This window comes from Chroicocephalus ridibundus, chromosome Z, assembly GCF_963924245.1.
Source record: "Chroicocephalus ridibundus chromosome Z, bChrRid1.1, whole genome shotgun sequence".
NCBI classification, from domain to species: domain Eukaryota; kingdom Metazoa; phylum Chordata; class Aves; order Charadriiformes; family Laridae; genus Chroicocephalus; species Chroicocephalus ridibundus.
In genome coordinates, this window is record NC_086316.1 from 70,010,146 (window position 1) to 70,034,986 (window position 24,841).

The 24,841-nt window shown below is 40.7% G+C and overlaps 1 protein-coding gene across 3 annotated transcripts in view; it reads left to right on the forward strand.

The window, feature by feature from the left end:
- The first annotated feature begins 2,152 nt into the window (after positions 1-2,152).
- The window catches only part of FGF10 (fibroblast growth factor 10), a 67,909-nt gene continuing 45,220 nt past the window's right edge, over positions 2,153-24,841 (forward strand). Inside the window, exons 1-3 of one of the 3 annotated variants that reach the window (XM_063320964.1) lie at positions 2,153-2,370; positions 2,798-2,872; positions 2,968-3,531. In XM_063320964.1, the coding sequence (XP_063177034.1) occupies positions 3,195-3,531 (337 nt within the window). In that variant the 5' untranslated portion in view covers positions 2,153-2,370; positions 2,798-2,872; positions 2,968-3,194. Of the gene's footprint in view, positions 2,371-2,647; positions 2,665-2,797; positions 2,873-2,915; positions 3,532-24,841 lie in introns of those variants that run through there. The other 2 variants (XM_063320965.1, XM_063320963.1) reach the window with 2 other exon arrangements.

Genomic DNA, 24,841 nt, shown 5'->3' on the forward strand with positions numbered 1-24,841 from the left:
TGCCCTCCCTGTCATCGCACGGGATAGAAAAGGACTCTATGCGTTGTAGTAGTTTTAAGTACTGCACTGAATATTGCACCTGGCAGAAGAAGATCCAATACAAAATTCCAGATATGTTGGGTTTGCTCCTAACCACAAGATCTTACAACCAACATACAACCAATCAGAAGCTAGAAACATGTCTAAGCAGAACTCTTCTTGCGTAAACTAAAAATGGTACCTATTTTTTTAATGATCAGGGGTTAAATGTATGTGTTTGACCCCCACACTACTATGTTGTCCTGCCACCAGAGATCCTAAAAGGACGATTCATTGTATTTTCCAGCACTTGACAGGAAAAAGAGAAAAAATGAAATGTTTCTTCAAATGTATAAGACATTATAGTAATTATTTATGATTTAAGCTGACGGATTCAAAAGAACTGCAATTTTAGAAATACCGTATTGTACCCTTCAGGACCTAGACAGCAAGCAAACATTGACATCAGTTTTGCAGACATACATGTAAGCTGTCAGGTATTTACCAGAAAGTAGGCTTTTGCCTTTCATTTTGGTTTTATTTCTTTTTTTTTTATTAGTTGCCACAAAAGGAAAGCCTAAATCAGAGTCACAAAAAAAAAAAACTGAAATGCTTTGCACTCAGTGAAAATACACGCAGAATAAATACTCTGAAGTACCATAAACAACATCATAAAACATATTGATTCTAACATTAAATGGTTTCATTTTTAAGGCTATTTAAATGTCACCCCCAGAAGCTGAACACATAAATTTAGGAGCCGACTCTCTCCTGAATAAACACCATAATTGGAGAAAATCATTTCTAATTTCTGTTGTGAAGTTAACAATATATTTAACATCCTAATCTAATGAATCAGTCTAATTTTAGAACCATTTGTTCTTTTCTGCATTTTTGTTGTTTAAATTAAGATTTACTCCAAATGCCAACTGTAATTGCATAGGCAGTTTTCCATTGCATTCCACTGATCTGCATTATTAAACTGCCTCTATTTCAAAAAAGTTCTAGGTTTACATATTGAGCTACTCACTGTCTTTCTGTACTGCTTCACTTCTCTGCTACTCCATTCTCTTAGCGAATGTTCCACCTACTTGCATTCCAAAACAGTTATTTTACAATACTAAATACTGAACCAAAATTTAATTTCTTGCATGCTGCCCATATCCTGTCAGTCCCTGATCCCTCATTCTGGTGTTAAAAGATAGTACATCATATGGAAGATGCCTGTTAATTACTGGGAAAGTTGACAGTTCAGTGATGAGCTAGAAATATGAATCTGTCATAACATTCAGTATGTGAAATGACAAATCCATTCAGAGAGATGGAATCAAAGGAAAAACCAACTACATACACCCCTCCCGGAAAATAATAGCTTGAAAAATCACTTTAAAATAGCCTTGAAAATGGAAAATTTGTTTCTTTCTGGCAAAGGAAACTGCATTAGTTTAAGAAAAAGAAAAAAAAAAAACACCAGCAAAATATTCAGACAGATTTTATGGGGAAACCTTTGCAATCCCAATAAAGCCCCTTTTGCTTTGAAGTCAGACGCGTGATTCAGTAAATGACTCATGTTAGCAATTAGAAAATGGTCATTTAGGGCCCTGATTTCTTTTGAGACAAGGAGGGTGAGGGTGGGGAAAGAGGCACAATAAATCTTGAGAGGCTTAAAAGGAAGAGCAGGCTAAAGTGTGAACTTTTTATTTCAGCAACGGAAGCGAGAAATCAGTGATTCATTAAAGGAGGGAGAAAGACCTCCATGGAAGCTGGCAAAGAAGAAGGAAAAGGAGCTAATTATGTCTCTTCCCTTCTTACTCTCTCTGACCACCATATAATCTGCTTTTCCAGGGTCTGCCTGTAGTATATACTTTTTTCCAACCTCTCCACTCAACCCCTCCTCCAGCGGGGGGGAGGGGGAGATCTAGCAGGCAACAAGCTCCAGGTGGCTTTCTCAAGCACTTCACTGCCAAAAAAATAAAATCAAATCCTCCGCTAGAAAACAAGTTTCTTTTTTTTTTTTTTTGGTTGGGGGGTGGTGGTGAAGGGGGAGTGAAGCCTCCCTACAGGGGATTGGTTCAGCCTGGAAGACAGGGAAATTAGTAAAGCATGAGTCTCCAAGCCATGCTGGTGGCCGGCTCTCGCAGGAGAAGAACGCTTTAGGAGCAATTAGCAGCCAGCCGAAGGCGGCGGCTGCTGCTGCCGCCGCAGCCCGGGAGGAAGCAAGGGCAGCTCCCGAGGCCCCCTCCGCAGCAGGCACCGCTCGCTCCCGCTGCAGAAGGGTTTCAGATGTCCCACCGCCGCTTGACCCCCTGCAAATAAGGGTTGACCACCAGAGGCACATCCCACCTCTGACTTGTAATCGCTGACATTTAGGCTACAGCTTCCAACCTGTTTACAACCAAAGGGGGAGGGAAAGGAAGGGAAGTGGGGGGAGACAAGTTGGGATTTTTCCCTCTCTCTCTTTCTTGGTCTCTCTCTCTCTTTGGATTTTTTTTTTTTTTTTAAATACTGTTCTGGAGAATTCAAAGCAAAACAAAGAAACTGCCTCCTCTGGGGTTGTCAGTGAGAAAGGACGAGTTGTGCAACTGGTTGGGGATTTGCAAAAAGGCAAGGGGGTGGGGATCAGAAGAAGGTGCAAAGCCACAAAGTGTGAGTGCGTGCGTGTGTGTGTGTGTAAAGGGGTATGTGTGAAAAATCCCTTACAGCACCCCTTTCCGCTGGTTATTATTTATTTTTGTTGTTGTTGTTGTTGTTGTTCACTTTGCTGTCATCTATTTTTCAGACCTTTCTGCATCTAAGATGGTGAAGAAAGGAGTGAGGAAGAGAACAAAATAACTACTGGGAAGTCTCAAACCAGGTTGGGGAGTGTGTGTGTATGTGGTGGGGGGTGGGGTGGGGAAGAGAAAAAGGAAAGAGGATTAACCACAGCAACCCCCCCAAAAAACCCAACAGCTCTTTTTTCTGAGGGAGGACTCGAAGGATTAAAAGGCAGCAACTTCTGAGGCGATTTGTCCCCTGAGTTATGGATGTTGGTGCACTTACTTCAGGCCAGATCAGAGCTCAGAGGGATCTAACCAGAAGCAGCAACCACCGGCTCTCCACTTGCCTTTTACCGGGTTTTACCCTTCCAGTATGTTTCATTTGATAAGACATTTTCCAGCGCCCAGAGTTTCAGTACAATGTGCAAATGGATACTGACAAATGGTGCCTCAGCCTTTTCCCACCTGCCTTGTTGCTGCTTGCTGCTGCTCTTCTTGGTGTCTTCTGTGCCTGTCACCTGCCATGACCTCGGCCAGGACATGCTGTCCCCGGAGGCCACCAACTCTTCTTCTTCATCATCCTCCTCCTTCCCCTCGTCCTTCTCCTCTCCTTCCAGTGCGGGGAGACACGTGCGGAGCTACAATCACCTCCAAGGAGACGTGCGCAAGAGGAAGCTCTACTCTTACAACAAGTACTTTCTCAAGATCGAGAAGAACGGCAAGGTCAGCGGCACCAAGAAGGAGAACTGCCCCTTCAGTAAGTACCGCTCTGCCGCCGCGATGCCGGGCAGCGGCTGCCGGTCCCCTCCCCTCCCCGAGCGCCCCGGCGGCGGCGGCGGCCCCGCTCCCGCCGCGCCCGAGCCCCCTCGCCGGGGAGGGAAGGGGAAGGTGGCGCCTCGGCGGGGAGGGGGCGCGGGGCAGAGGTGGGGTGGGCTCCTCCGGGACGCCGCTCCCCGCCAGCCCCTGTCCGCGCATCTCTCCGGTTACTACATTTGTTTTGCAAACGGAGCACAGTTTGTTTCTCTGCCTGGCAGAAAAGCAAATTAGAAAGATTTGTAAGGATGTGGCGCGGAGCGTGTGCGTGGGGGGGCATTGTCTCCCGAATCTGAAAATCATTATCCCCTGTCATTAAAGTGCCTTGACGAGAACGCTGTATGGAAACAATGCATCGATTTCCCCCGCGCACACACGCACACACACACACACACACACACACACACAAGAGCTGTCTGCTCCTCGCTCCCTCCTCCCCGAGCCCGGAACAAGGGCAGAGGCGGTGGGGGGGGGTGTTTCTCTCCTTTTATCCCCTTTTCCCGGGTGTGCTCCTTGCCGCGGGGGTGCCCAGCAGCCGGCGGTGAGGCGATGCCGATGCCCGCCGCGTCCCGGGCGTGCGCCCCGCCGCTGCCGGGCGGCAGCGCCGCTGCACCGCTACCCGCTCCATTGTCAACATCTGGGGCTGGCTTCGCACGGACCTCACACGCATTTCATTGTCGTGTTTTTTATTTATTTATTTTTTTTAAAGAAATTATTTCAAAGTAAAAGTCATATGGCGGTTTCCATGGCTGTAGTTTCGAGCTTTTCTGTAGTACTAATTAGGCTGTTACTAACAGCATGCTTCTGGTAATGCATTTTTGGCTGTCAGTGCTGGAAACGTAACCTTTATTCGGTTTTCCTGCCTGTGCAATCTCAAATTGAAGTAACTGTAGTAAATCACAATATATTGCATTGTAACTCTTAAGTGACTGCATCCCGCTATAGGAGCATGCTGAGAAAGTAAGCTCTGTTATGCAAGCGTTGGAGGAAATTCTCTGACTTGCTTCGCTGGTGGAGAACCACGTTTTGGTTCTTGGGTTGTTTTATGTAAATCCAGATAAACCTGGGGATAAATCCTCTGTTAAATTAAAACAACTTAAAGCGACTTAAGTAGATCCCTTGATAGCTAATGTGTAAAATGTGGAGTGGTTCAGCAAACAATTCAGCTGTATTTCTGTTAAACACCCATAACATTAGCTTACAAACAGGGTGGAGAGGGCTGCTGCATCATATGTCACTACTTCACTTGCTCCACCTTGCAACTTCATACTTTATCATTGAGCTTAATGTTTGTAAAAGCTTTAGATGTCAAAGCAGCTGAATCTTACCACCTCTGTTTCTGTATTTCATAGAAAGCCAAACTCTTGAAAAACAGAGCTATGATGAAGGCTTCATTTGATGAATTTGTGTGGAATCAGGTCCTACCACTGTATTTCTTAGATTATTTTAATTTGTGGAGGAGGACAGCATAATTTCCCCAAAATGGGATTCTGAAAGCTTTGTGTGCATCTCTGAGCACACCAGCCATTCTGTGTAGGACATTGGTGCCGAGAAGGCTGTAAGGGCCCAGTCTGACAACAGTGTACTCAGAGAAGTAAGTACTCATCTGAGCAGTCCCACTTAGCCAGCAGAGCTGTTCCGTGAGTAAAGTTGCATGCCTGCATGAGCTTCTCCTAGATTTTGCCAAGAAGACGTAGAATACACTGAAATGCACACATACATCTTTCTACTCTTTCAGTCGACATGCAAGAACACCCCCCTGCAACTATAGGGTGTGATTCTTTTTTCCGAGTTTTCCAGTGAGTGCATCAGAAAGGGAATTGGCATTCTTGGTAATGTCATGGTTATTGTCACATCTGCAGAGTATCTACTGAAAAAGAGGAGAATGTAATTTTTTTCATATAAAAGCAAAACAATGCCTTTATTATACATAGCTGTATCCTGTCCTTCAAGTTTTATGTGCAGTGAAGAAAGTTCTCCCATCGTTTTAGAACTTGCAGCTTGCTAACAGCACTTACATCAGTCAGACGTACTGTACAGCATCTTTAAATACAAAACAATTAGGATCTTGTTAGCAGAAGATCAAGTCAAACAGTTGTATATTCTTCTTGAATAGTCATTATAATTTGCAGCGTGAAATTGTGTTTTCTGTAAAAGTACATAGCCTGAGATGATTTGAGACTATATTTACTGTGCCTTTATTTCAAGGCTGTCTGTGTAGCAACATGTTGCAAGAGATTCACAAAATCTATGCTTCTCATAACCTCATGTGTAGCTGTGCCATCATAATGCTGCCGCAATCCCCCAGTGGACTGATTGCATGCAAGTATACGGTATCTTTAGAACAGTCTGAAATACGTACTCACATGTGAATAGATTTTTGCCATGCGTAAAGACTTAGCCAGCCAGCCCACTAAATTGTAGCCTGTTTAACATTAAAGGATATTTAAGTTCCTCTTTCAAAACCATGCATTCTAAAACAAATAATAATGACTATTGACACACAAGGCTTTGAAATATTCTAATTTGAAGGCTAATTGTCTTTTTCTCATATGCTAATGTTTAAAATTCATTTATGCTGCAGTAAAGCCTTATCTATAGGGCTGTAAGATTGTGATATGTTGTGTAATTAGACAACAGCTTTCGTGGCTGGTTGCCAACTAAGCACTGTCAAGTAAGAAGAACAGTTGGAGAAAGTCAGAATAAACATTCAGAAAACAGAATTTAGTGTCCAGCCTTTAAATGGCTCAAGCAGCATAGATTTGCTCTGTAAATATTGTGTAGAGTGTGCTAAATTAAAACTCACTCTGGGAGATGTTTTCCAACTTGATCGCTTGGAACTATTCCATCAGCCTTTCTCTACCTGTAGGGTAATGGGAACAGAGGTGACTTCTGACTGCGCTGACAGGAGGCTGGGGGAACTTGCATCATTTGGTATAGCTGGAGGGTGTCTGTCACTAGTAAGGACACTTTTAGGTTTTGTTTGTTTGTTCCTTACATCTGGAAGTTGGTCCTCAAAGTGCAACTACTACGCAGTCCCACAGCACCACAGCTGTGAAGTCCCTTGCCCCCTGTTCTTGATGGCGCCATTCACATGCATGAATAAGGAGAGCTAAACTGCTTTCTGGTGACTGAAGTACTTGCTGGGGGAGTGGGAGGGAGGATAATCAAAAAGCCTCCAAAGAGCAATTACAAAAGCTTTCAATATAACCTGAGATTTGGGATGACCAAGAGGAGCTTGTTTCATATATTAAAATGGAGAGGTAACTGCACGTATGCAGTTTCTGACTTTACTTGCACACAGAAAGTTTTACTGAAGATGGTGAAACTCTTTGGGTTTAATGGGTGACATGCATTGGGCTACATGATATATGATAAACTGGTTCAGGAAAACTTGAACGTATTTTCGAGTGCTATACTGTATTCAGTTGACTTTTGAGGCAACGGTTAATAGTGCTGTAAAGCACACAGAGTTTAAATTTACAGGACAGATCTTAGTAGCAGAAGAATGGTAACACAATATGTGATGCTTAATTAGCAGCAACTAACCTGCAGTCTGCGGAGAGAGTTCTGCCTGAGTCACGCCGTTATTTAGGTACGTGTTTAGGGAGTGGAGTTTCTGTCACCAAGCCTGGATATTAGTGGGAAGAATTGCTGGAGCGAATCCTGCAGGCTTTGGACCAAGCAGTGCTATTCAAAACCTACGGTAGGTGGCGGCACAGCCACTGTCTGGTGTCACTTCTGCTCGACATAGGTGGACAAGAAGGGGCTGGATCCTCAGCTGTACGAGCTAATTTAATTCAGCTCAAGCAAAGTTAAAAGGCTCACACCAGCTGGAAGGCTGTCAATTGGCCTTCTTAGCATCCAAAGTGGGTTAATCCAAACTGTGCAACAGCACTACAATTGCAGGGAAAGAGTGTTCGTTGGGGAACCTAGCATGAAATAATTAGCTACTTCTCATGAGCTAACCTATTCTAGGCTTTTCCCCTGGGTATGGAATTATCTTTTATAAATAACTTCAGGATCTGCAGAAGTCCCTTTGGTTTGCTTTAGTTAGTGGGATCAGATTAGCAACATAGTGACTAATAGCAGAAAGTTTTCAGCCTCATTCTGTAGGCCAAAAGATTGTAAACAAACAGTCTAATTACTAGGAATTCTGAACATTAGGGTTTTAAGGGTGTGCACTTAGAACATGACATATAAATACAGATTTGTACTATATATTGGGTTATATACATAAAAATAGCATTAAACGTGGGTTGATTAAGTATACTCGGTTTGATACTCAGTTTCCTGATTATACCTCAATTGTAATAAAGTCATAAAACTTGATAGGTACCTTAACATCATCTCTAAAGCTCAAACCAGAACAGAATACTTGGTAAAATATATTCTTTTGCCACTGAACATTTTTTAAGCTAGCTGGTTGGGGTTATCAACTCCTCATGAGTTGATGTTTGTAAATTAATGTGAGAACTTTTCTCTGTTTCTCTGAAGACTGATTATCAGGCATATGAGTTTTGTTGGTTTACTCTCCATAGAGATCTGGTTTATTTTTTCACCTATCAAAAAGACTTAAAATAGGAAATAATACTGTTTTAGTGAGGTAATTTGAAACTTAGGTTCTTTAATATGAAATGTATAAGTTCTTATGGAGATCATTTCTCACTTTAAGTCTTTTTTTTTTTTTTTTCCTTCTTCTCTGCAGAACTCAGTTACATAATTTATAACCATCTGTATACAACCTTAGGCACTTAGGATTTATGAATGTGGAAAGAATTGTACTATTTAACATCTACATGACACTCTCCTGTTACCCTTACTGCATTCCTGCCTTGTGGACCCTCCGTGCTGATGCTGTAGCCCTGTCATAAATCTGTTCAAAATATACAGTTGTAAGAAGACTTTTTGTCTTCATAAATCTAACTTATAGCCACTTGCAAAGAAAGAAAGAGTTAGGGGCAATTGGAAGTTTGTTCTTCTTAAAACCTCAGAAGAAAGAAACCAAAGGGCATGCAGGCTCGTAGATGCCGTGCTGCTCTATTAGTGGAAGGGTTCTCAGGTAGTGGCTCGGTCAAAGCTTCCCTTGAAGAGCGCGTTAGCTGAGTGAGCACTATAGAATGTGCTTACACTTCTGAAACATCTTGGATGCATTCACTTGTAGGATAAGATCCTCTGTTTTGAAATAAGGCATTTTAAGATGACTTTCAGATGTCTTTGAGCTGTGTGTGTGAATAGGGGCCTTTTCACTTCAAATGGGAGTCAGATCAGATCCTGCAATAGGGGAGTTTTCATTTATTCCACAGAGCCTTTCATTTTGGGAAAGGAAAAACCCTTCTATGCGCAAATCTTGCTAATCTGCTGTTGTAAGTTAAAAATAGCAGGTACCTGTATGAACATAAGGCAACATCTTCTGTCATGGTGAGATTCCTGAGTTTTTCTCTGTCCAAGTAATATCATTGCACAAGGAAGGTTCTAAATAGGGAAAAAAAAATCTTTGTAAACAGTTTTGTATTTTTGGTCTTAAGTTTATTATTTGGGATGATAGAAATAGTGTCAGCAAAGCAGAGAAATTATTCGGTCAAGTCAGGATTTGTTATATTGCTCCCTTCATGACCTGTTCTCGTTTGTTTTCTCAGTTTTCTGAAGAGCTTTCTGAACCAAACTCTTACAGTCCCTTCTTCCCCATAATAGCACCAAGTTGAAGTTTCAGTTTGCACATTTTGAACACTTGTACTGTTGCTTGCAGTCTCCATAAAACACTGAACTACCTTATCCTAGTATTCTGGGATTTATCATCTAATGACGTCTTTGCCAATTTGAACAGCACAAATAGTTTGAATATTTATCAGTACAGCAACCAATGTCAACTTGATGAGACTGCATGGTAAAGTAACCTTTGCTTGTTTTGGGCTATGAAAACCAAATTATCAGTTGAGAAATGGAGGACGCATTTAGTTAACATCAGCACATGTATATTTCTCAATCGGTAGGTATACTAGTACTGATAGTCTTACTGTATGTACTTATCAAACAAATTCTCCTTCTTTTGCTTTGACAATTTATTTTGATGCAATATTTTATTAAGTTGCAGCCTTTCATTGCTCATATGCTTTGAACACAGAAAAATAGTCAGGGGTACTTGCAACCATTAGTTCTGTTAACTAGAAAGATCGTTTCCTATCTGTATTTATTGCTTCTGTTTCTAGTGCCAATTTGTTGTAAAATATCACTGTTAGTTACAACATAGTACAAAGGAGACAGGAAACACTGTTATGTGACGTTTTGAAAAGTCAGCCTGGGCAAACTCTTTGTGTTTATGGAGAAATTAAAATCTTCAAGGGTAGGCGTGAGGAGGAAGCGGGTTAATCTTTAATCACTGAATGGATATTAAAACTGAATTCATTAGCTGAGTGGATTATTAAAACTGATTATGCTACTTCATGAATACAGTGCAACAAATGGAAGTTGCAGGGGAAAGAAATGGTTCTAAGTGAGCCAGGTCACACGCTAAATAATGGCTTTAAAGGCACTCTTTGTTTTTAAATTAGGTCACTTGTGCTCTTTCTTTGAACATTCAGTTCTAATTGCAACAGTAAATCAAAGAATACACTCAAAGTAGATTCCCATGTAAGGTGGACAACTGGACAGTGCCTTTTTACTGCTACTAACACGTGCATCCAATTACTGAGTTGATATACTCACAGTGTCAGCTGTAAAGCATTCCCCTATTTTATAGTTAGACTAAAGAATTATTAGCCTGTCCCCTTTCACATTTACCTCTAAATAATCTGTCAGTAGTGTATATCTTCTACAGTTAAAGAGGAATTTTCACACACATTGAAGCTGACTTTCAGGAAAAAAGAAATGTTGAAACTGCACCAAAAAGTTTCATTCCTTTTCTCCCTACCCCCTTCCATAATTTCTGGTGTTGTGCAAGACAGGAAAAAGCTATGGATACTAGAAACATAAATGCTCATGAATTTTATATAAAAAAATAAAGATCAGATCTTTCATAAACCTTGATCTAGTAAAGCAATATGATGCTTATGCCTTTCATGGTGGAAAACGTATGTGAAGGACGATAAACTTAGTTGTTTTTTGCAGTTCCTGACTCCTCTTTCTACATGGGGAGCAGAAGTGAAAATAGGAGCCCTGAGGAGTCTAATTGCTCTTCCTTTTTCTGCCACTGGTATTAAAGGTTGAAACATTGCATAGAATAAAGGCAATATAAGTTTTCTTTTTGGTTTCCGATGCACATCTGTGCAGCTGTAGTCAGTGTGTGTGGGAGTTGGGGAGGGAACATTGAAGCATTTTGGAAGCATTCAGGATGTTGTTTAATTGGAATTAAGGCATGGTGCTAAGTGGAGGCTGAGCATAAATCAATGATATTGTGCCCGCATTAGAGGAAGGGGCTGGGAAGTGTGACGAGTGCCAGAGCAACCCTGGAAAGGATGACAAGAAAGAAATAGGGGCAGCATGTGTCATGAGGGGGAGCATGACTTACCCTTTGGGCAGCTGTGGACCATCAGTGATGTTGAATTGTCCTGTCTCATCTCACTGCATCATCGGTTTGCTCAGAGCCTGAACATGTGAAGCCGTTAAGGTGCCTGTTGAATTTGTCTAAAACCGTGTAATCAGCATGGGAATATAAACTCTTCCCACTCCCAATTTCATTGTGTGTTCTTTGACCCTATTCTATGGATACTAACTGGTACATGCTCTGGGATTCTCTTCTTCATGTTACCCTCTTCGAGAGGATTGATAACCTGCTTTGTTCCTAATGTCAAGTAGAAAGGTGGGTGAACTTACCTTTGGAAGTAACGAGCTATTTAAAGCAGCCACAAGCAAACCTGTGTTACAGAAGAAAAAAGTTGGGGTTTTGGTTGGTTGGGTTTTTTTCGATTTTTCACTATGCTAGTATCATCCACAACATTTTTTATGAGAAGCATACACTCGAAGGACATCAAGATATCTTAAATTTCTAAGTGTTTTAATCTTTTGAGGGTGGAATAGGGTATTTTTATGACTGTTGTTTAGTGTTATCAAATATGTCATACATTGTAAGCTTATTTTTAAGATGGGAAGTAGTTATATAGCTACAAGTCCATATGTTCAGTAACTGTTACTACAGTGACAAGGGAACATATGCTTTAGAATAGGGATAGGATGATTGTGTTTAATATGAAGTGGATTTGATAAGACTGACGTTTTAGTGCCTTCTTTTCATACATTTACAGATATTTTAGGAGATGCTAAAGCTCCTGATATTCACTGAGACAGCCTTTTGACTTCAACAGAACAAAGATTGATCTCTGTGTATTTCCTAGATAGTTATTTCTTCCTGCCAGGTTTTCCTGGAGGTAAACATTAAAAGCGTAAACCATGTCAATCTGGAAGTACCTCTCTTATCCACATGAAGCATCTTGTACCTGTGGCACCTGTCCCATGCAGGCAAGGAGGCTAATGAAAACCTTCTCCTGAACTGTAACCTTAGCTGACTTCGCTGTGTCCTTCTCCCCTGTCTCAGGGGAAGCAGAGCAGTGCTCTGGACCACGTTCTGATGACAGGACACTTTTCCTTTGTCAAAACATTCGTGCTAATAACTGCAATACATAAACTGTGTGCTCACTGAGGTCCATAACTGCAAACCTAATGTTAATATGAAAAGAAGCAGCAGAACGAGTCTAGAGCTAACCATGTGAGCTGAGTTGTGGCCGCTTTTTGTTACTCTGCTTCAAGGTCTAGGCCTGGTTGCTCAGCTGGTTTTTCAGATGCTGAAAAGATAACCTCCTCCCATAAAAGATACATGTGTGGTTTTGGTGCTACCCTTACTGGGTAGCTGGCTCAACAGTAGGTAATTTGGCTGAAGGGCCGGGCTAAGGCATCACTGTGTGTAAACTGGAGCAGAAAGTCAGTACAAGGTGAGTTTCACCCAGGTGTTCTGATGTACAACTGGACATCCAAACTACTGCAAACTCTTTAAATTATCGCTTTACCTGGTTCTGACAGAAATAGCTTGGAAAGTGAATAGCATGTAAGAAATAGAAGGAAATTATTATTGTTTCAGCATCTTACAGGTGAAGATGCTGGATGAAGGCACATGTTGTGCAAGTACGCTGATTATTATGAAGAGTAACATCTACTGTCATGTCTGTCAGCTTTTATTCACAGACCAGCATCATCTCTGCTTCCAAGCACCAATGAGCACACACAACAGCAATGACTCACTTCTTAAGGCAATGCATAATTTCAACATCCTAAGCAGCTAAAAAAAAAAAAATTACTAAGGTTAGCACTGGGAGGTGCAAATTATGCCCTTTCTGGGGCCCACAAGTGGTTTCAATTCAAGCAGTTTTGCTGCTTCCCTTGGGTTTTGCTTTGTGGTCAGCCCTAGTCCCAGGCCAAGGGGGACAGAGGGAGATGCTGAAACCATGCAGACTTGCAATTCTATCCATCCTGTCAATGATGATGTTTCCCATTGCCAACATACAGCGGGAGATACTGCAGGACAGGGAGAGGGGGACAGTACTAACAAGAATCTCTGCTTGAAGTACTATTTAGAGAAATGGACCGTTTCTCTCACAACCTCATGTGCCTGAATAACCTGAGGAGTGGTAACTGGAACCCAGTCTGGAACCTGGTTCCAGTGGTAACTGGAACCCATGGCATTTAGACTATGTAACACCTATATATTACTTAGTTATTCCTTGGTACTTCGTTTTCTCATATGGCATAAACCAGTCAAGAGCAGTGACTACCAATTGCTTAAAAGCTGATTATAATTCTGTATTGAGGAGCTACAAAATTGAACCCACTGACATCACTAAAAACGTTTTAAGATCACTGTATGGAAGACATAGAAAGATTACTATTAGTAAATGCAGTGTACAAAATACCTTACTGTAGGGCTTTGGGTGAGGAAATGTGTTTCAGTTGGATGTTATACCTCAGAGGACTGCTACTCCGTCAAGGTTGCAACTAAATTGGTTGGGAAATAAAAGGTCCAACAACAGCTTTCTTTGTAGAACAGTTTGTGGGTTTTTTGAATTTCAGAAAGATTGTTGATGTCCACAATGGATTTATTATCTTTTTTATCAAAACAAGACTTAAATGCATGGTATAATGTTGTGGGATTGTGGGAAACTAAAGGCTCATGTCCTTAACCATGTGCTGTGAAGATACCCTGGGCATGAAGGGGACTGGGGGGCGTCTTCTGAGTTCCCTGTTCTTTTCCTACTGATGATCAAGCAACGCAGAGGAGGAATCTGCTTAGAGAGAGGGAAGAAGACTGAACAATTTGTCAGAATTTGTCAGGAACTAAACTTTGAGTATAGGGACTGCCATAAAGTGTAAGCTATTATGAAATATCAGGTCCTATATATGTTTGTTATCCACCGTATCCCAACATTTATAAATGTATTTGACTCTAATCTCTCTTCAGTTCTTTGCTGCTTATAAAATGAGGATAGTAATACTTCCTACATAAGCAAGGGTGTTATGAAAACAAATTATTTGTGAAACACACCAGTAACATTGTGATGAGTGCCAGGAAAAAAAAAAACACCCAGAGGGTAATCATTCTCTTTTTGCAGAAAGGTTTGGATATAAGGAATAGCAAGGGCAGTTTTGTCCTCTTATGGAACAAGAAAGAGTAGGCTGCTTCATAACTCTAGCAGACTTTGGTGTTTGCCTTTTGACTAGAAAAAACTTAAGATTCCCCAGAAAAAAAAAAAATTCTATCGCCTCTCTTGCAAGCTCTCTGTCAAGATTACTCAACAAATTTATTGCATAGCATAATGGTAAATTTAACGGCAAAATAGCTCCTAACCAAGTAGCATGGGTGCAAATTGGATCTATCCTGTCAAGCTAAGCTCTAGGTCTGGTTGTGCTGCATGAACATTATAGTCATGAGTGATGTCAAAATTTATTTTGCATTACAGATATGAACATTAGGATGTTTCAGCTCAAGGATCTATAGAATTTCCATGACTAAAGGATTAAAATATAATTGCAATTTCACTCTCTTCTCTTTACTGTCAAGCCTATCAGTCAAAGAAATCTGAGCATGATCTCCACCTAAAATTTACTGTATTTGGCTCTATTATATATTTTTGGGACTGACTTAATTTCCCTGAAATGCTGTCTATGTGTTGGAGTTAAGCTACTGGAATTATTTGTTTGGTTTTTATTTCTTTTCCTACCATTTTTTTTTTATTATTGATACTTCCCCTTTAGTGCCACAGACATTATTCTTTCAGTTTAATTTATTACAGTTACTTTTACATGTCACAACTTCTGTTTGAAATGACAGCCATCCAAGTTAAAGTCTTTTCAACTTTAGTGAAAACACATATAATGAGGCTGACACTTGGCTCATGTGGTATTAATCTGGTCTCTTGGTCATTTCTTCTGTCTCCTGCTGCAGTCTGCTCTCAAAAAGATGTATCTGCAGCTGGGGAGTACATAAGATTAACTTCCGCCTCTCTGTGGCTTCTTGCCTCAGACCACACACCAAATAATTCCTCAAAGCATTATCCAGATTTGCTCAAAATTCACCATGCTTGCTTTATTCCTTCAGTTCTGCCACACATGCATTTGTGGACTCTGCTTGCAGCTGATTCTGCTTATGAAACAGGAAACATTTTGCAAAGATGAGGATTGGGAGACAAACACTATTGTAAAATACCTATAATTTTTCTGTGGAACTCTTCCCTTTTTGGTTTTGCTGATTTTATAAATGTACACAGTAGACCATAAAGGTCAGCAAGATGTAACCTTTTCATTTTCAACCCAGGGCATAACAAAGACTGAAGTAGCTTTTCAGTACACACTGCATGATAGTAACTCCGGTGTCCAAAGTGCAATTGAAAAAAAAAAAAAAGCAAATCACAGTGACTATATTTAGGAAGATCTTTAGTGCTGTCTGTCTGAACTATTAAATTCAACAATGCTACAAACAAATGCGGCTGTGCAGATGGAGGAAGTGTTAGTTATCCAGAGACGTCCAAACCTTAACCACAGTTTAAAATCCTTGAAGATGTGAGGAGTACCAGTACACATGCTCGCACACCAATGCAGACTCAAGAAGTATCTGTAATGATGAGCAGCAAAACCAATATGTAAAAACGTCTAACTGCTAACTGCTTTCTGTTACCTTGTGCTTAATATAAGAAGTTATAACTGAGGTTACCAGACACTTCTCATTGAGTCCATAATGGGGTTGGGAACATAATTTTGATGTTTGAATAAACTTCAGTTTGGCATTTTCTAATATTCGTATTGTTGGTTTTTCAACTAAACATTTTTTTCATGGTAGTTCCAGAATCTTTCTGCTTTTCACAGTAGCCAGTCATAAAAATATGCATATATATATCTCTTCATTCATAGATGTGTTTTGTGTGCCAAGCTATGGAAGTTCTACATGCAGAACTCCTGTTACACATCTACACACAATGCTAGAGTAGATTGCATGATGAAACAACTAATATACTGCATAAGATGAAGGTTCCAAAGAATCTGTAAGGGCCACAACTGAAAAGCGTACTTACATTCTCAGGTATAAACCTTGTGCAGCTATTCTTCTGAACACCTCTGAGAGATCACTCTACTGAGCTTACAACGTAAAAGCTCTCATCATGTGAAACAATTTGAGAATAAGTAGAAATCTGTGTCATTATTGTGGTATTTGGATACATTGCAATAATGTCTTCAGGAGGACCATAGCGTATGCTTTGCCTAGCAAAGGATGACAAATGTGAAGGGACTTCTAGATATCTAATAATAATTTCAGAGTTTACTCAGTTAAAGTACTCATCTCATTCCTCTGTTCCAATAAAGACCCTGCTAATGAGTCCTAGTTAACATGACCTTGTAGCAGAGTTTTTTGCTACTGACTTTTTAACTTTTTTTTTTTTTTGCATTTCCTATACAAATGGTAGATTTGTTTTCTGATTTTGAAGGAGAGCTGACACTCGCAAGTCATATGTCACAAGACACTAAAAGTGTCAAAATCTTACAGCAGGCCCTTGGTGGCTTGTTAATCTCTCCTTCTCCCCCCCCCACTCCTTTTTTAAAGGAAACAGACTAATTCACTTAAATATAATGAGAGCCATGCTTGCCATAGCCTACTTTTTAAACAGTGTCAGCTCAAGTAAGATCTGTCTTATTTCTTCACCTCCTTTTCTTGGCTCCAACAATTAAACACAAAGCTGAAAAATACAGGGTTTTATGGCAACAGCTATTTCATATGTCAAATGAGAAATGGAGGCTGCTGTTTTCCTAACAGAAAAATATACAAGTGTTAGGGCAGGGAAGTTTTTCTTTTCTTTTGTGCCCCCCTTCTAAATTCTCATCAACAATACGCAAAAGATAAACCTCTATGTTAGATAGGGAGACCAGATGTATGTTTAACCTCTTGTTCTCATATTTCTAATTAGCTTCCATCAGGAACAAAAAGTTAAAATATCTCTAAACAAAAATAACTGACATGTTGAAGTGAACTTTTCAACGGGATAAGAACTCTTTAGAAAAAGACAGTATTACAGAGTCCTGTGTTAGGCCAAGAGACTGTTTTTTTTGTAGTGATACATCTATACTAGGAACAATAACTCCATGTTTACTTTTGATAAGTAGTGGCAGAAAGTGTGTTGAGTTGCAGCAAAAATTCTCATGTTAAAGAAAATGTAGAAATACCACTCTACAGATCTTATGTTTGCTATTCAATGTTAGACTTTTTCATCTCTACAGACAATACCTAACCAAATCTTGAAATACGGTTGTGTTATTTTTCCCTTCTCCAGAGATGGGGACTAAGGCAGAGAGTTTAAAGACCAGGATTTTCTGTCTTTTATCTTTATTGAAGCTTATTCCACCATAAATCTCTGGATTGATGATTCTACTCTGTTCCTTATTTTGTGTTCACAATAGAAAGGGTGATATCCCTGTTCCTAATAAAAATGGTAATTGAAGCATAAAGTGTGATAGTGTTTATATTGTATAGCAGAGTATGTCTCCAACATAGACGTACATGTATGACAGATTAAATGACAACTTTAATGCTAGTTAAAGATACATAAAGTAGAAGAAAAGTCTACAGAAATGATTGAAAAGACACAACTGGCAATTCTGTCTAAAGACAGAGGTATGGGAAAGTGTCTTGTCTTGGTAAAAATGCACACCAGCCAGTGTAGTCAAGAAAATTGGCAATGTTCGAGAATGATTTGTTCTTAATGAGCAAAGCTAGGAGCTGCTGGTAACTCATAAGCTATCATTTGGAAGAGTCTGGGAAATAAGTTTGGTTTATCATGAAAGATAAATGTTTTAAGTATAAGATAAATGTATTCGCTACAGATACCAGATGGAGGGAGTCTGTCCTTTTGGAAGTGCACAGTCTGTAAATCAGCAGATTTTGTTCATGGATTCTAAATTCATAATTTTAATTGCTTCCTTCTCATATCATTAAGCTTTTACGGATAAATTAGTGTTAGGAGACATTTAAGTGAAGAAAAGGTATTCTTCCAGGAAGAAAAGAAAATTTCCTACAGAAAGGCAGGAGAAAGAGGTCTGGCAATGAAAAAATGAAAATACTATTACAATCAGGGAATCATTACCAGAATTGAGTAGAGGAGAAGCACTCCATCAACTTGTTTTACCTTCTCTGCTGGAGGTTGCTAAATCTCACCAACTGATGTTAGCATTCCATACTTTGCCTCATGCAAAATCACACCTCTTAGCTTTATTGGCTTAAATACAAGATTTCTGCCATGCTAGCTGATATTATCTAAAGCAAGAGTACACTGGAGTGTTTGGAGAGCAGCTAAGGTCCATCTGGGGAAATCACATAAAGACTGGCTGGTATAGACCCTTTTTTTCCTTTAATAATGATTCATAAGAGGAAAGTTTTAGAAGGAAAAAAATTAGAGGGAGTGTTAAAAGGAGAGACATTTGATATAAAATCATCAAAATCATTTAGACTTTGAACAGAGATGATGGAGTTTTGACCCTGTACCTAAGTGTAGCAGTCCAGGATCTCAGTTATGCATTCCTCGTATTTCTCTGAAATTGTCAATGTAAATTAGCCAATTTATTCACACCATGATTTCAAATTCTATGAAGAGTATCATTTCAGCACTTTATAAAAGTAATAATACCACCTCAGAACCTAGTCCAGGAGAAAATACCAGTTGATTTTGTGGGTTGTACCAAGCCTGGAAAAAGTTGCAGATGTCAGCTTTACAGAAGACTGAAATAGCCAAAGGAAAAGCTCAGCTGTGGGATAAAAAGGAAAAGGAAATTAAAAAAGAATTCTTTGTGCTGCAAGCTGCAGTGGGGAGGCAGGAGCACTTGAATTCACACAATAAGCTCCTCATCTTTTGTGCCCTGCATCTACCTTAGAAACTCTGTCTTCTCCTTATCTGCATAAATTTCAAAAGTAAAACGCTAATATTGAAACAATTCTTGCTGGATAGCTTCAGCAGACAATTTCTGTGGAACAGCAGTCTGTGTGCTGTATCAATGGCATCTTTACTACACTTCCAGAACACTCTGCCATGCATGAGATGGGCACTTCCAGGTGGCCTCTTCCACCTACAAACATCCTGTCTTTGACCGTTTGAGAGCTGTAGGTAGGTGAGGAGCGGTTTGTGGCTCTTGGCCTGGAACAGGGAAGTTCTACAAAGCCATGTGATATGTAACCAGTGAACTTATGGTACCAAAAAAAAAATCTCTATGCATCTTTCTCTGGCTGCTTCTTTTAACATCAACTTTTGGTGGGTCACTTCAAAGTGATCAGGCAGGCCTTGTGTCCCAGGGTCAGGAAGCAGCCAGCATTCCTGTGTGGTTTACAGTGACTGGGGAGTTCTGCTGCATGTACAGCCTCACCATGGCCATTTTTTACTCTTGGTCTGTCTGCGTCCATTAATTAAACCTGTGTCAAGTCACAGGAAAGCAGAATGAAGGAAAACCTCCTGGGAAGGCTGATAGCCCCTGTTGTCACCAGTGCTTGTCATATAAATTTGTTCAGAAGTTTATCAAGTTCATTTAACACCAAGTAGGTTTGCTTACCATACTCCTTAGCTGAAGGCTGTTCCACAATCTCACTCCTGTAAGGGATATAAATAATTCTTATTTTCAAACAAAAAACCTTCATAATCAGTGCTGCTCTTCCTGCTCTTTTGCCCCAGTAGCGTCCTTCACTGCTCCCACAGCTTTTCTTCTTTAGAGTCCACCACTACAACATGCAAGCCAGAGGCAGCTATATTCTCTCCTGTTTTGGTTTTTTTTTTTTGCTTCTGCTGAGGTTCATATGCCAAGTTCATTGCTAAACAGAAAACAGCATACTGAGACACAGCCTGCCATCGTCCTGACGGGTCTGGACATGAGGCAACGTAGTTATATCACATAGGCTAATAAGCTATGCATCTTGGTGGAGCATATTAATTCCTGTGTGGCACCGTGAAAATGTAGCTGTCTTGCTTTCCAAAGCCAAGTTTAATAGGTTTTCTGGGGTAGTTTAATTTAAAGTATTTCTTGTGGGTCTCCTGGTTGGTTCTGTGTAGACATGCCCTTTTGTTGTAAGATAATACTTTCACTGGTGCCAGGTTTTCATAGAATCACAGCATACCAGGTTGGAAGGAACCTCAAGGATCATCTGGTCCAACCTTTCTTGGCAAAAGCACGGTCTAGACGAGATTGCCCAGCAGCCTGTCCAGCTGAGTCTTAAAGGTGTTCAATGTTGGGGATTCCACCGCTTCCCCTGGGGAGATTATTCCAATGGCCGATTGTTCTCATTGTGAAAAGTTTTCCTCTTGTGCCCAATCAGAATATCCCCAGGAGTGACTTGTACCCATTACCTCTCATCTTCTCGATGTGACTCCTTGTAAAAAGGGAGTCTCCATCTTCTTTGTAGCCACCCTTTAAAGACTGGAACATGGTGATAAGGTCTCCCCTAAGCCTTCTTTTCTCAAGGCTGAATGAACCCAGCTTTCTCAGCCTTTCCTCATACAGCAGGCTTCCCTGTCCTGTCATCATCTTTGTGGCCCTTCTCTGGACCCTCTCCAGCCTGTCCACGTCTTTTTTGCATAGTGGGGACCAAAATGAACACAGTGTTCCAGGTATGGCACTGAGTAGAGTGGGATAATGACTTTATCTCTACTGGTGATGCCCTTGTGTTGATGCAACTCAGCATCCTGTTGGCTTTCTTTGCCGCTGTAGCACATTGTTCACTTGTACTGAGCTTCTCGTCCACCAGCATCCCCAGGTCCCTTTCCACAGAGCTGCTCCCCAGCCAGGTAGATCGCAGCCTGTGCTGCACTCCTGGATTCCCAGGTGCAAGACCTTACATGCTTGTCCTTGATGAACCTCATGAGGTTCTTCTTAGCCCACCCATCCAGCCTATCCAGGCCTTCCTGCAGGGTGAGTCTCCCTTCCAAAGTGTCCACTTCCCCACTCGTTTTGGTATCATCAACAGACTGCACCAGGGTACACTTGATCCCATCATCCAGATCACTTATGAAGATATTAAACAGCGTTGGGCTCAGTATCGATCCCCGGGGGAGCCCACTTGTGACAGGTCACCAGCTTGGAAAGGAGCTGTTTACCACCCCCCTCTGGGTGCGGCCTGTCAGCCAGTTCCCCACCCGCTGCACAGACCACTTGTCTAGACCCTAACGCATCAGTTTCTCTAGGAGGAGGCTGTGGGGAAGCGTACCGAAAGGCTAGGAGAAATTCAGGTGAACCATGTCCACTGCTTGCCCCACATCAACCAAGCAGGTTGTTACTTTGTTGTAGAAGGTGGTCAGATTTGTCAAGCATGATTTGCCCTTGGTAAATCCGTGCTGGCTTTTCCCCAATCACATGCTTCATTTGACTTGTGATAGCTCCAGGAGGAGTTGTTCCATATTTTTCCCAAGGACTGATGTAAGGCAGATGAGCCTGTAGTCTCCTGGATCCTCCTTCAAGCCCTTCTTGTAGATGGGGGTGATACTAGCCTTCTTCCAGTCTTCTGGGACATCCCCCAACCTCCATGACTACTCAAAGACTATGGAGAGCAGCCTTGCAATGACATCAGCCAGCTTTCTTAACACCCTTGGGTGAATATTGTCAGGGCCTATCGATTTGTAGGGGTCCATCTCCTGTAATAGTTGACATACCAACTCTTCCTTCAGTGACGGTGGATCTGTGTTTGCATCAACCTGGATTGTTGCTCCCAAGGCCTGGGGCCCAACAGTGCTGGTTAAGACAGAGGTGAAGAAGGTGCCGAGAACCTCTGCCTTTTCAGCGTTGTTGGTGACTAATTCACCTCTCCTGCTTAACAGTGGGTCAGTATTTTCCTTCTGTTTCTGCTTGTTGTTTACGTACCTGAAGAATGCTTTCTTGTAGTTTTTGACATCTCTGGCCAATTTCAATTTGAGCTGAGCTTTAGCTTTTCTAACTGCATCTCTGCACACCCAGCAGCGCCCTTGTACTTCTCAATGGGTGTTCATCTGCTTTTCCACCTCTGGTACACACTTCTTTTGGTTTTGATCAGACTCAGAAGCTCGCAGTTAAGCCAAAGGGGATCTCTTGCTCCACCTACTTCCCTCATCTTTAATGAGGATGAACTGTTCTTGTGCTTCCAGGAGAATGTTCTTTGAAAACTTCCATCACTCACTAACTCCTTTATCCTCCATGGGAGCTTCCCATGGAATCCCTGACAACTGAGCTCTGAGCAAGCTGAAGTTTGCTCTTCTGAAATCTAAAACCTTTGTCTTAGTACTAACCTTCACTGTGCTCAGCAGGATCCCAAACTCCACAATATTGAGATCACTGCAGCCAAGGCTACCACTTAACCAAGATACTACACAGCAGGTTTTCTTGGTTTGTGAGTTGCGATTCCAGCAGTGCCTCATTCCTGGTTGGCATTTGTATGAGGAAGCAGTCCTCCACACAGTCCAGGAACTTGATGGATGACTGGATGTCTTAAACCAGAATTGCGCACCATGTCCCAGACCTAAAAGAAGAATGCCAAGATTGCCAAAACTAACAAAACCCCAAAACAGACCTCACATCTGCCACTTGGCAAAGGCCTCCCTCTGGCCAATTAGTAAAAGAAATGTGGACTATAGAAATGGGCCTGGTTTAGGGTGTGTTTGACAGGGCAGCGTGTTGGAAAGGTTGAAGTACTCTGTTAAGAGTGGTGTTCAGAATACAGCTGATGCAGGCAAAGGTGAATTGATACAATTTATCATGTAATGTTTTATTTTCATGGATTTGCAAGTAAGACTTCTCTTGAAATTTGAAAGGAGAATATTGCTTTAGGGGTGTTTTGGGGAAGGAACTAAATTTCCCCACTTTCTTAAAGATGTTGAAATGCTAAAGCATTTTCCAATTAGAGTGAATATGAAATGTTGAAACAGACTTTCCTACGAAATCAAAGTCCAAAATAATGTTGGTTTAGATGAAGCATGACATTTTGTGGGAATTAGTTAGAAATATATCATGAAAACTGTCCAAATTGATTTTTCTTTTACTATAGTAAGCGTGACAAGATGTTTTTCCTTTTCTTTTAAAAGTCTAAAAAATGAATTTTATCATAATTTTTAGAAAGTTTAATTGAAAGTTTGGTTGAAGCCCATTACTACTATGGGAAAATGAAATTAATTTAGTTTTATTTTAAAATTAAATACTATTTGGTCATAAGGGTTCCATATATAGCTTACTAATTTCAAAATAGTAAAAGAATTGGAGAGTGAGCAAATAAATGCTCAGAAGAGAGTTGTAGTATTCTTTGCCAAAATAATCAAGCTCTTCACTGACATGATGCTAAACACAGAGAATGACTATGTTGCATTTTGCACAGGCCTGTGTCCAAGTTCTTGGTCCCAGCAAGCAGTTTGACCATCTGTAAAATGTCTAAGTTAATACTTGAGACTCAAGGCACTGATGTCCGTATAGGAGTAGAAGGAATAGACAGTTCCAGCTAGTCCTTAGGTAGCTTCAGTCCCTAAGATTTATTGAATTATTGATTAGAAATACTAGAGAATTAGTGTGCATACCCATAATGGCTTAATACTTTGCACAAAACTGTTGCTTTCCATTCAGAAACCTGCCCATGGGTCGTTATCTTTCTGTCCCACAAGTAGAAGAGAACAGGCAGGGCTCTACCTTTACTTCCTTGGGTTCATTGCCCAGTGTTATCAATGTGTTTAGGATAAACCTTGGGAAATAGGCCTGTTTTCTGCTCCCCAGACAAAACATTGCTTCCTCTGACTTTTTTTTCATGAGTAGGAAGACAACTGCCATTTGTTCTGTATACAGAGCAAACTGAACAACCATGACTTTTTTTCATGAAGTTGTATCTTTTTTATGCTAAACACACATTTGTATTTAGAAAAGCACTTTAGGAAACAGTATGCTTTATGTGGCTGTATATTTGCATTTGATATAATCCATACAGGTCTCTTAGCTTCTGTGTTGAGGAGCGATGAAAAGAATGTGTTGACTTTTTTTTTTTTTTTATATTGTGACAGATCTTTTCAATATAGTAGTTCCTGAAGCCGTTAGGTATAATTTCACTTGTTTCTGCCATTCTAAGATAGATACATCAACCAAAGCTAGTCTTAGCACTTCCCTGATGCATCAAGATGTCATAGAAGAGTGTGGACTGTTGCAGCTGATATATGGAGGTAATGGGCACCACATGACAATATTTTTTTTTCTGTTTTTCTTTTCTTTTACTGTCTGTATGTCTGGCTTTAATCAGTGACTTCTCTGTGAAATGTTACGACTGGGTCTGAACAAACTCTCTGCTCTTCTCTGATATGGACCTGTGGATTATAGGTGAAACTGCATTAAGAGGCTACAGAGGTTAATTATGCCTGAAAGTTCCCAGTACTATCCACATCAGTTGACACTCTTGGCACACTACATAAACAATCTGGGAGAAGCTATCATTAGCAAAGCAGGAGAGCTGCACTTGCCCAGCCCCTGCACTATCTGATTCCGTTTCGAAGCCTTCACACATGGTTGTACGTTTTCCATGAGTCATTTATGCATTCGAATAAGTTTGTTGGTCAGCTGTATATTCTGTGTGTGGTATTTCTTTCATATATATGAGCAAAAAGATTCCTACCTATCCTCCAAACATTAACACTTAAGTAGTCCTTTCTAAAAGCTTTCTTTTTATTTAAAATACCAAATCTTTATTTTTTTAATAAGAGCTTGATGTAATTTTGGTAGAACACCTGCATTTATTGACCTTGTCCAGAACTTTT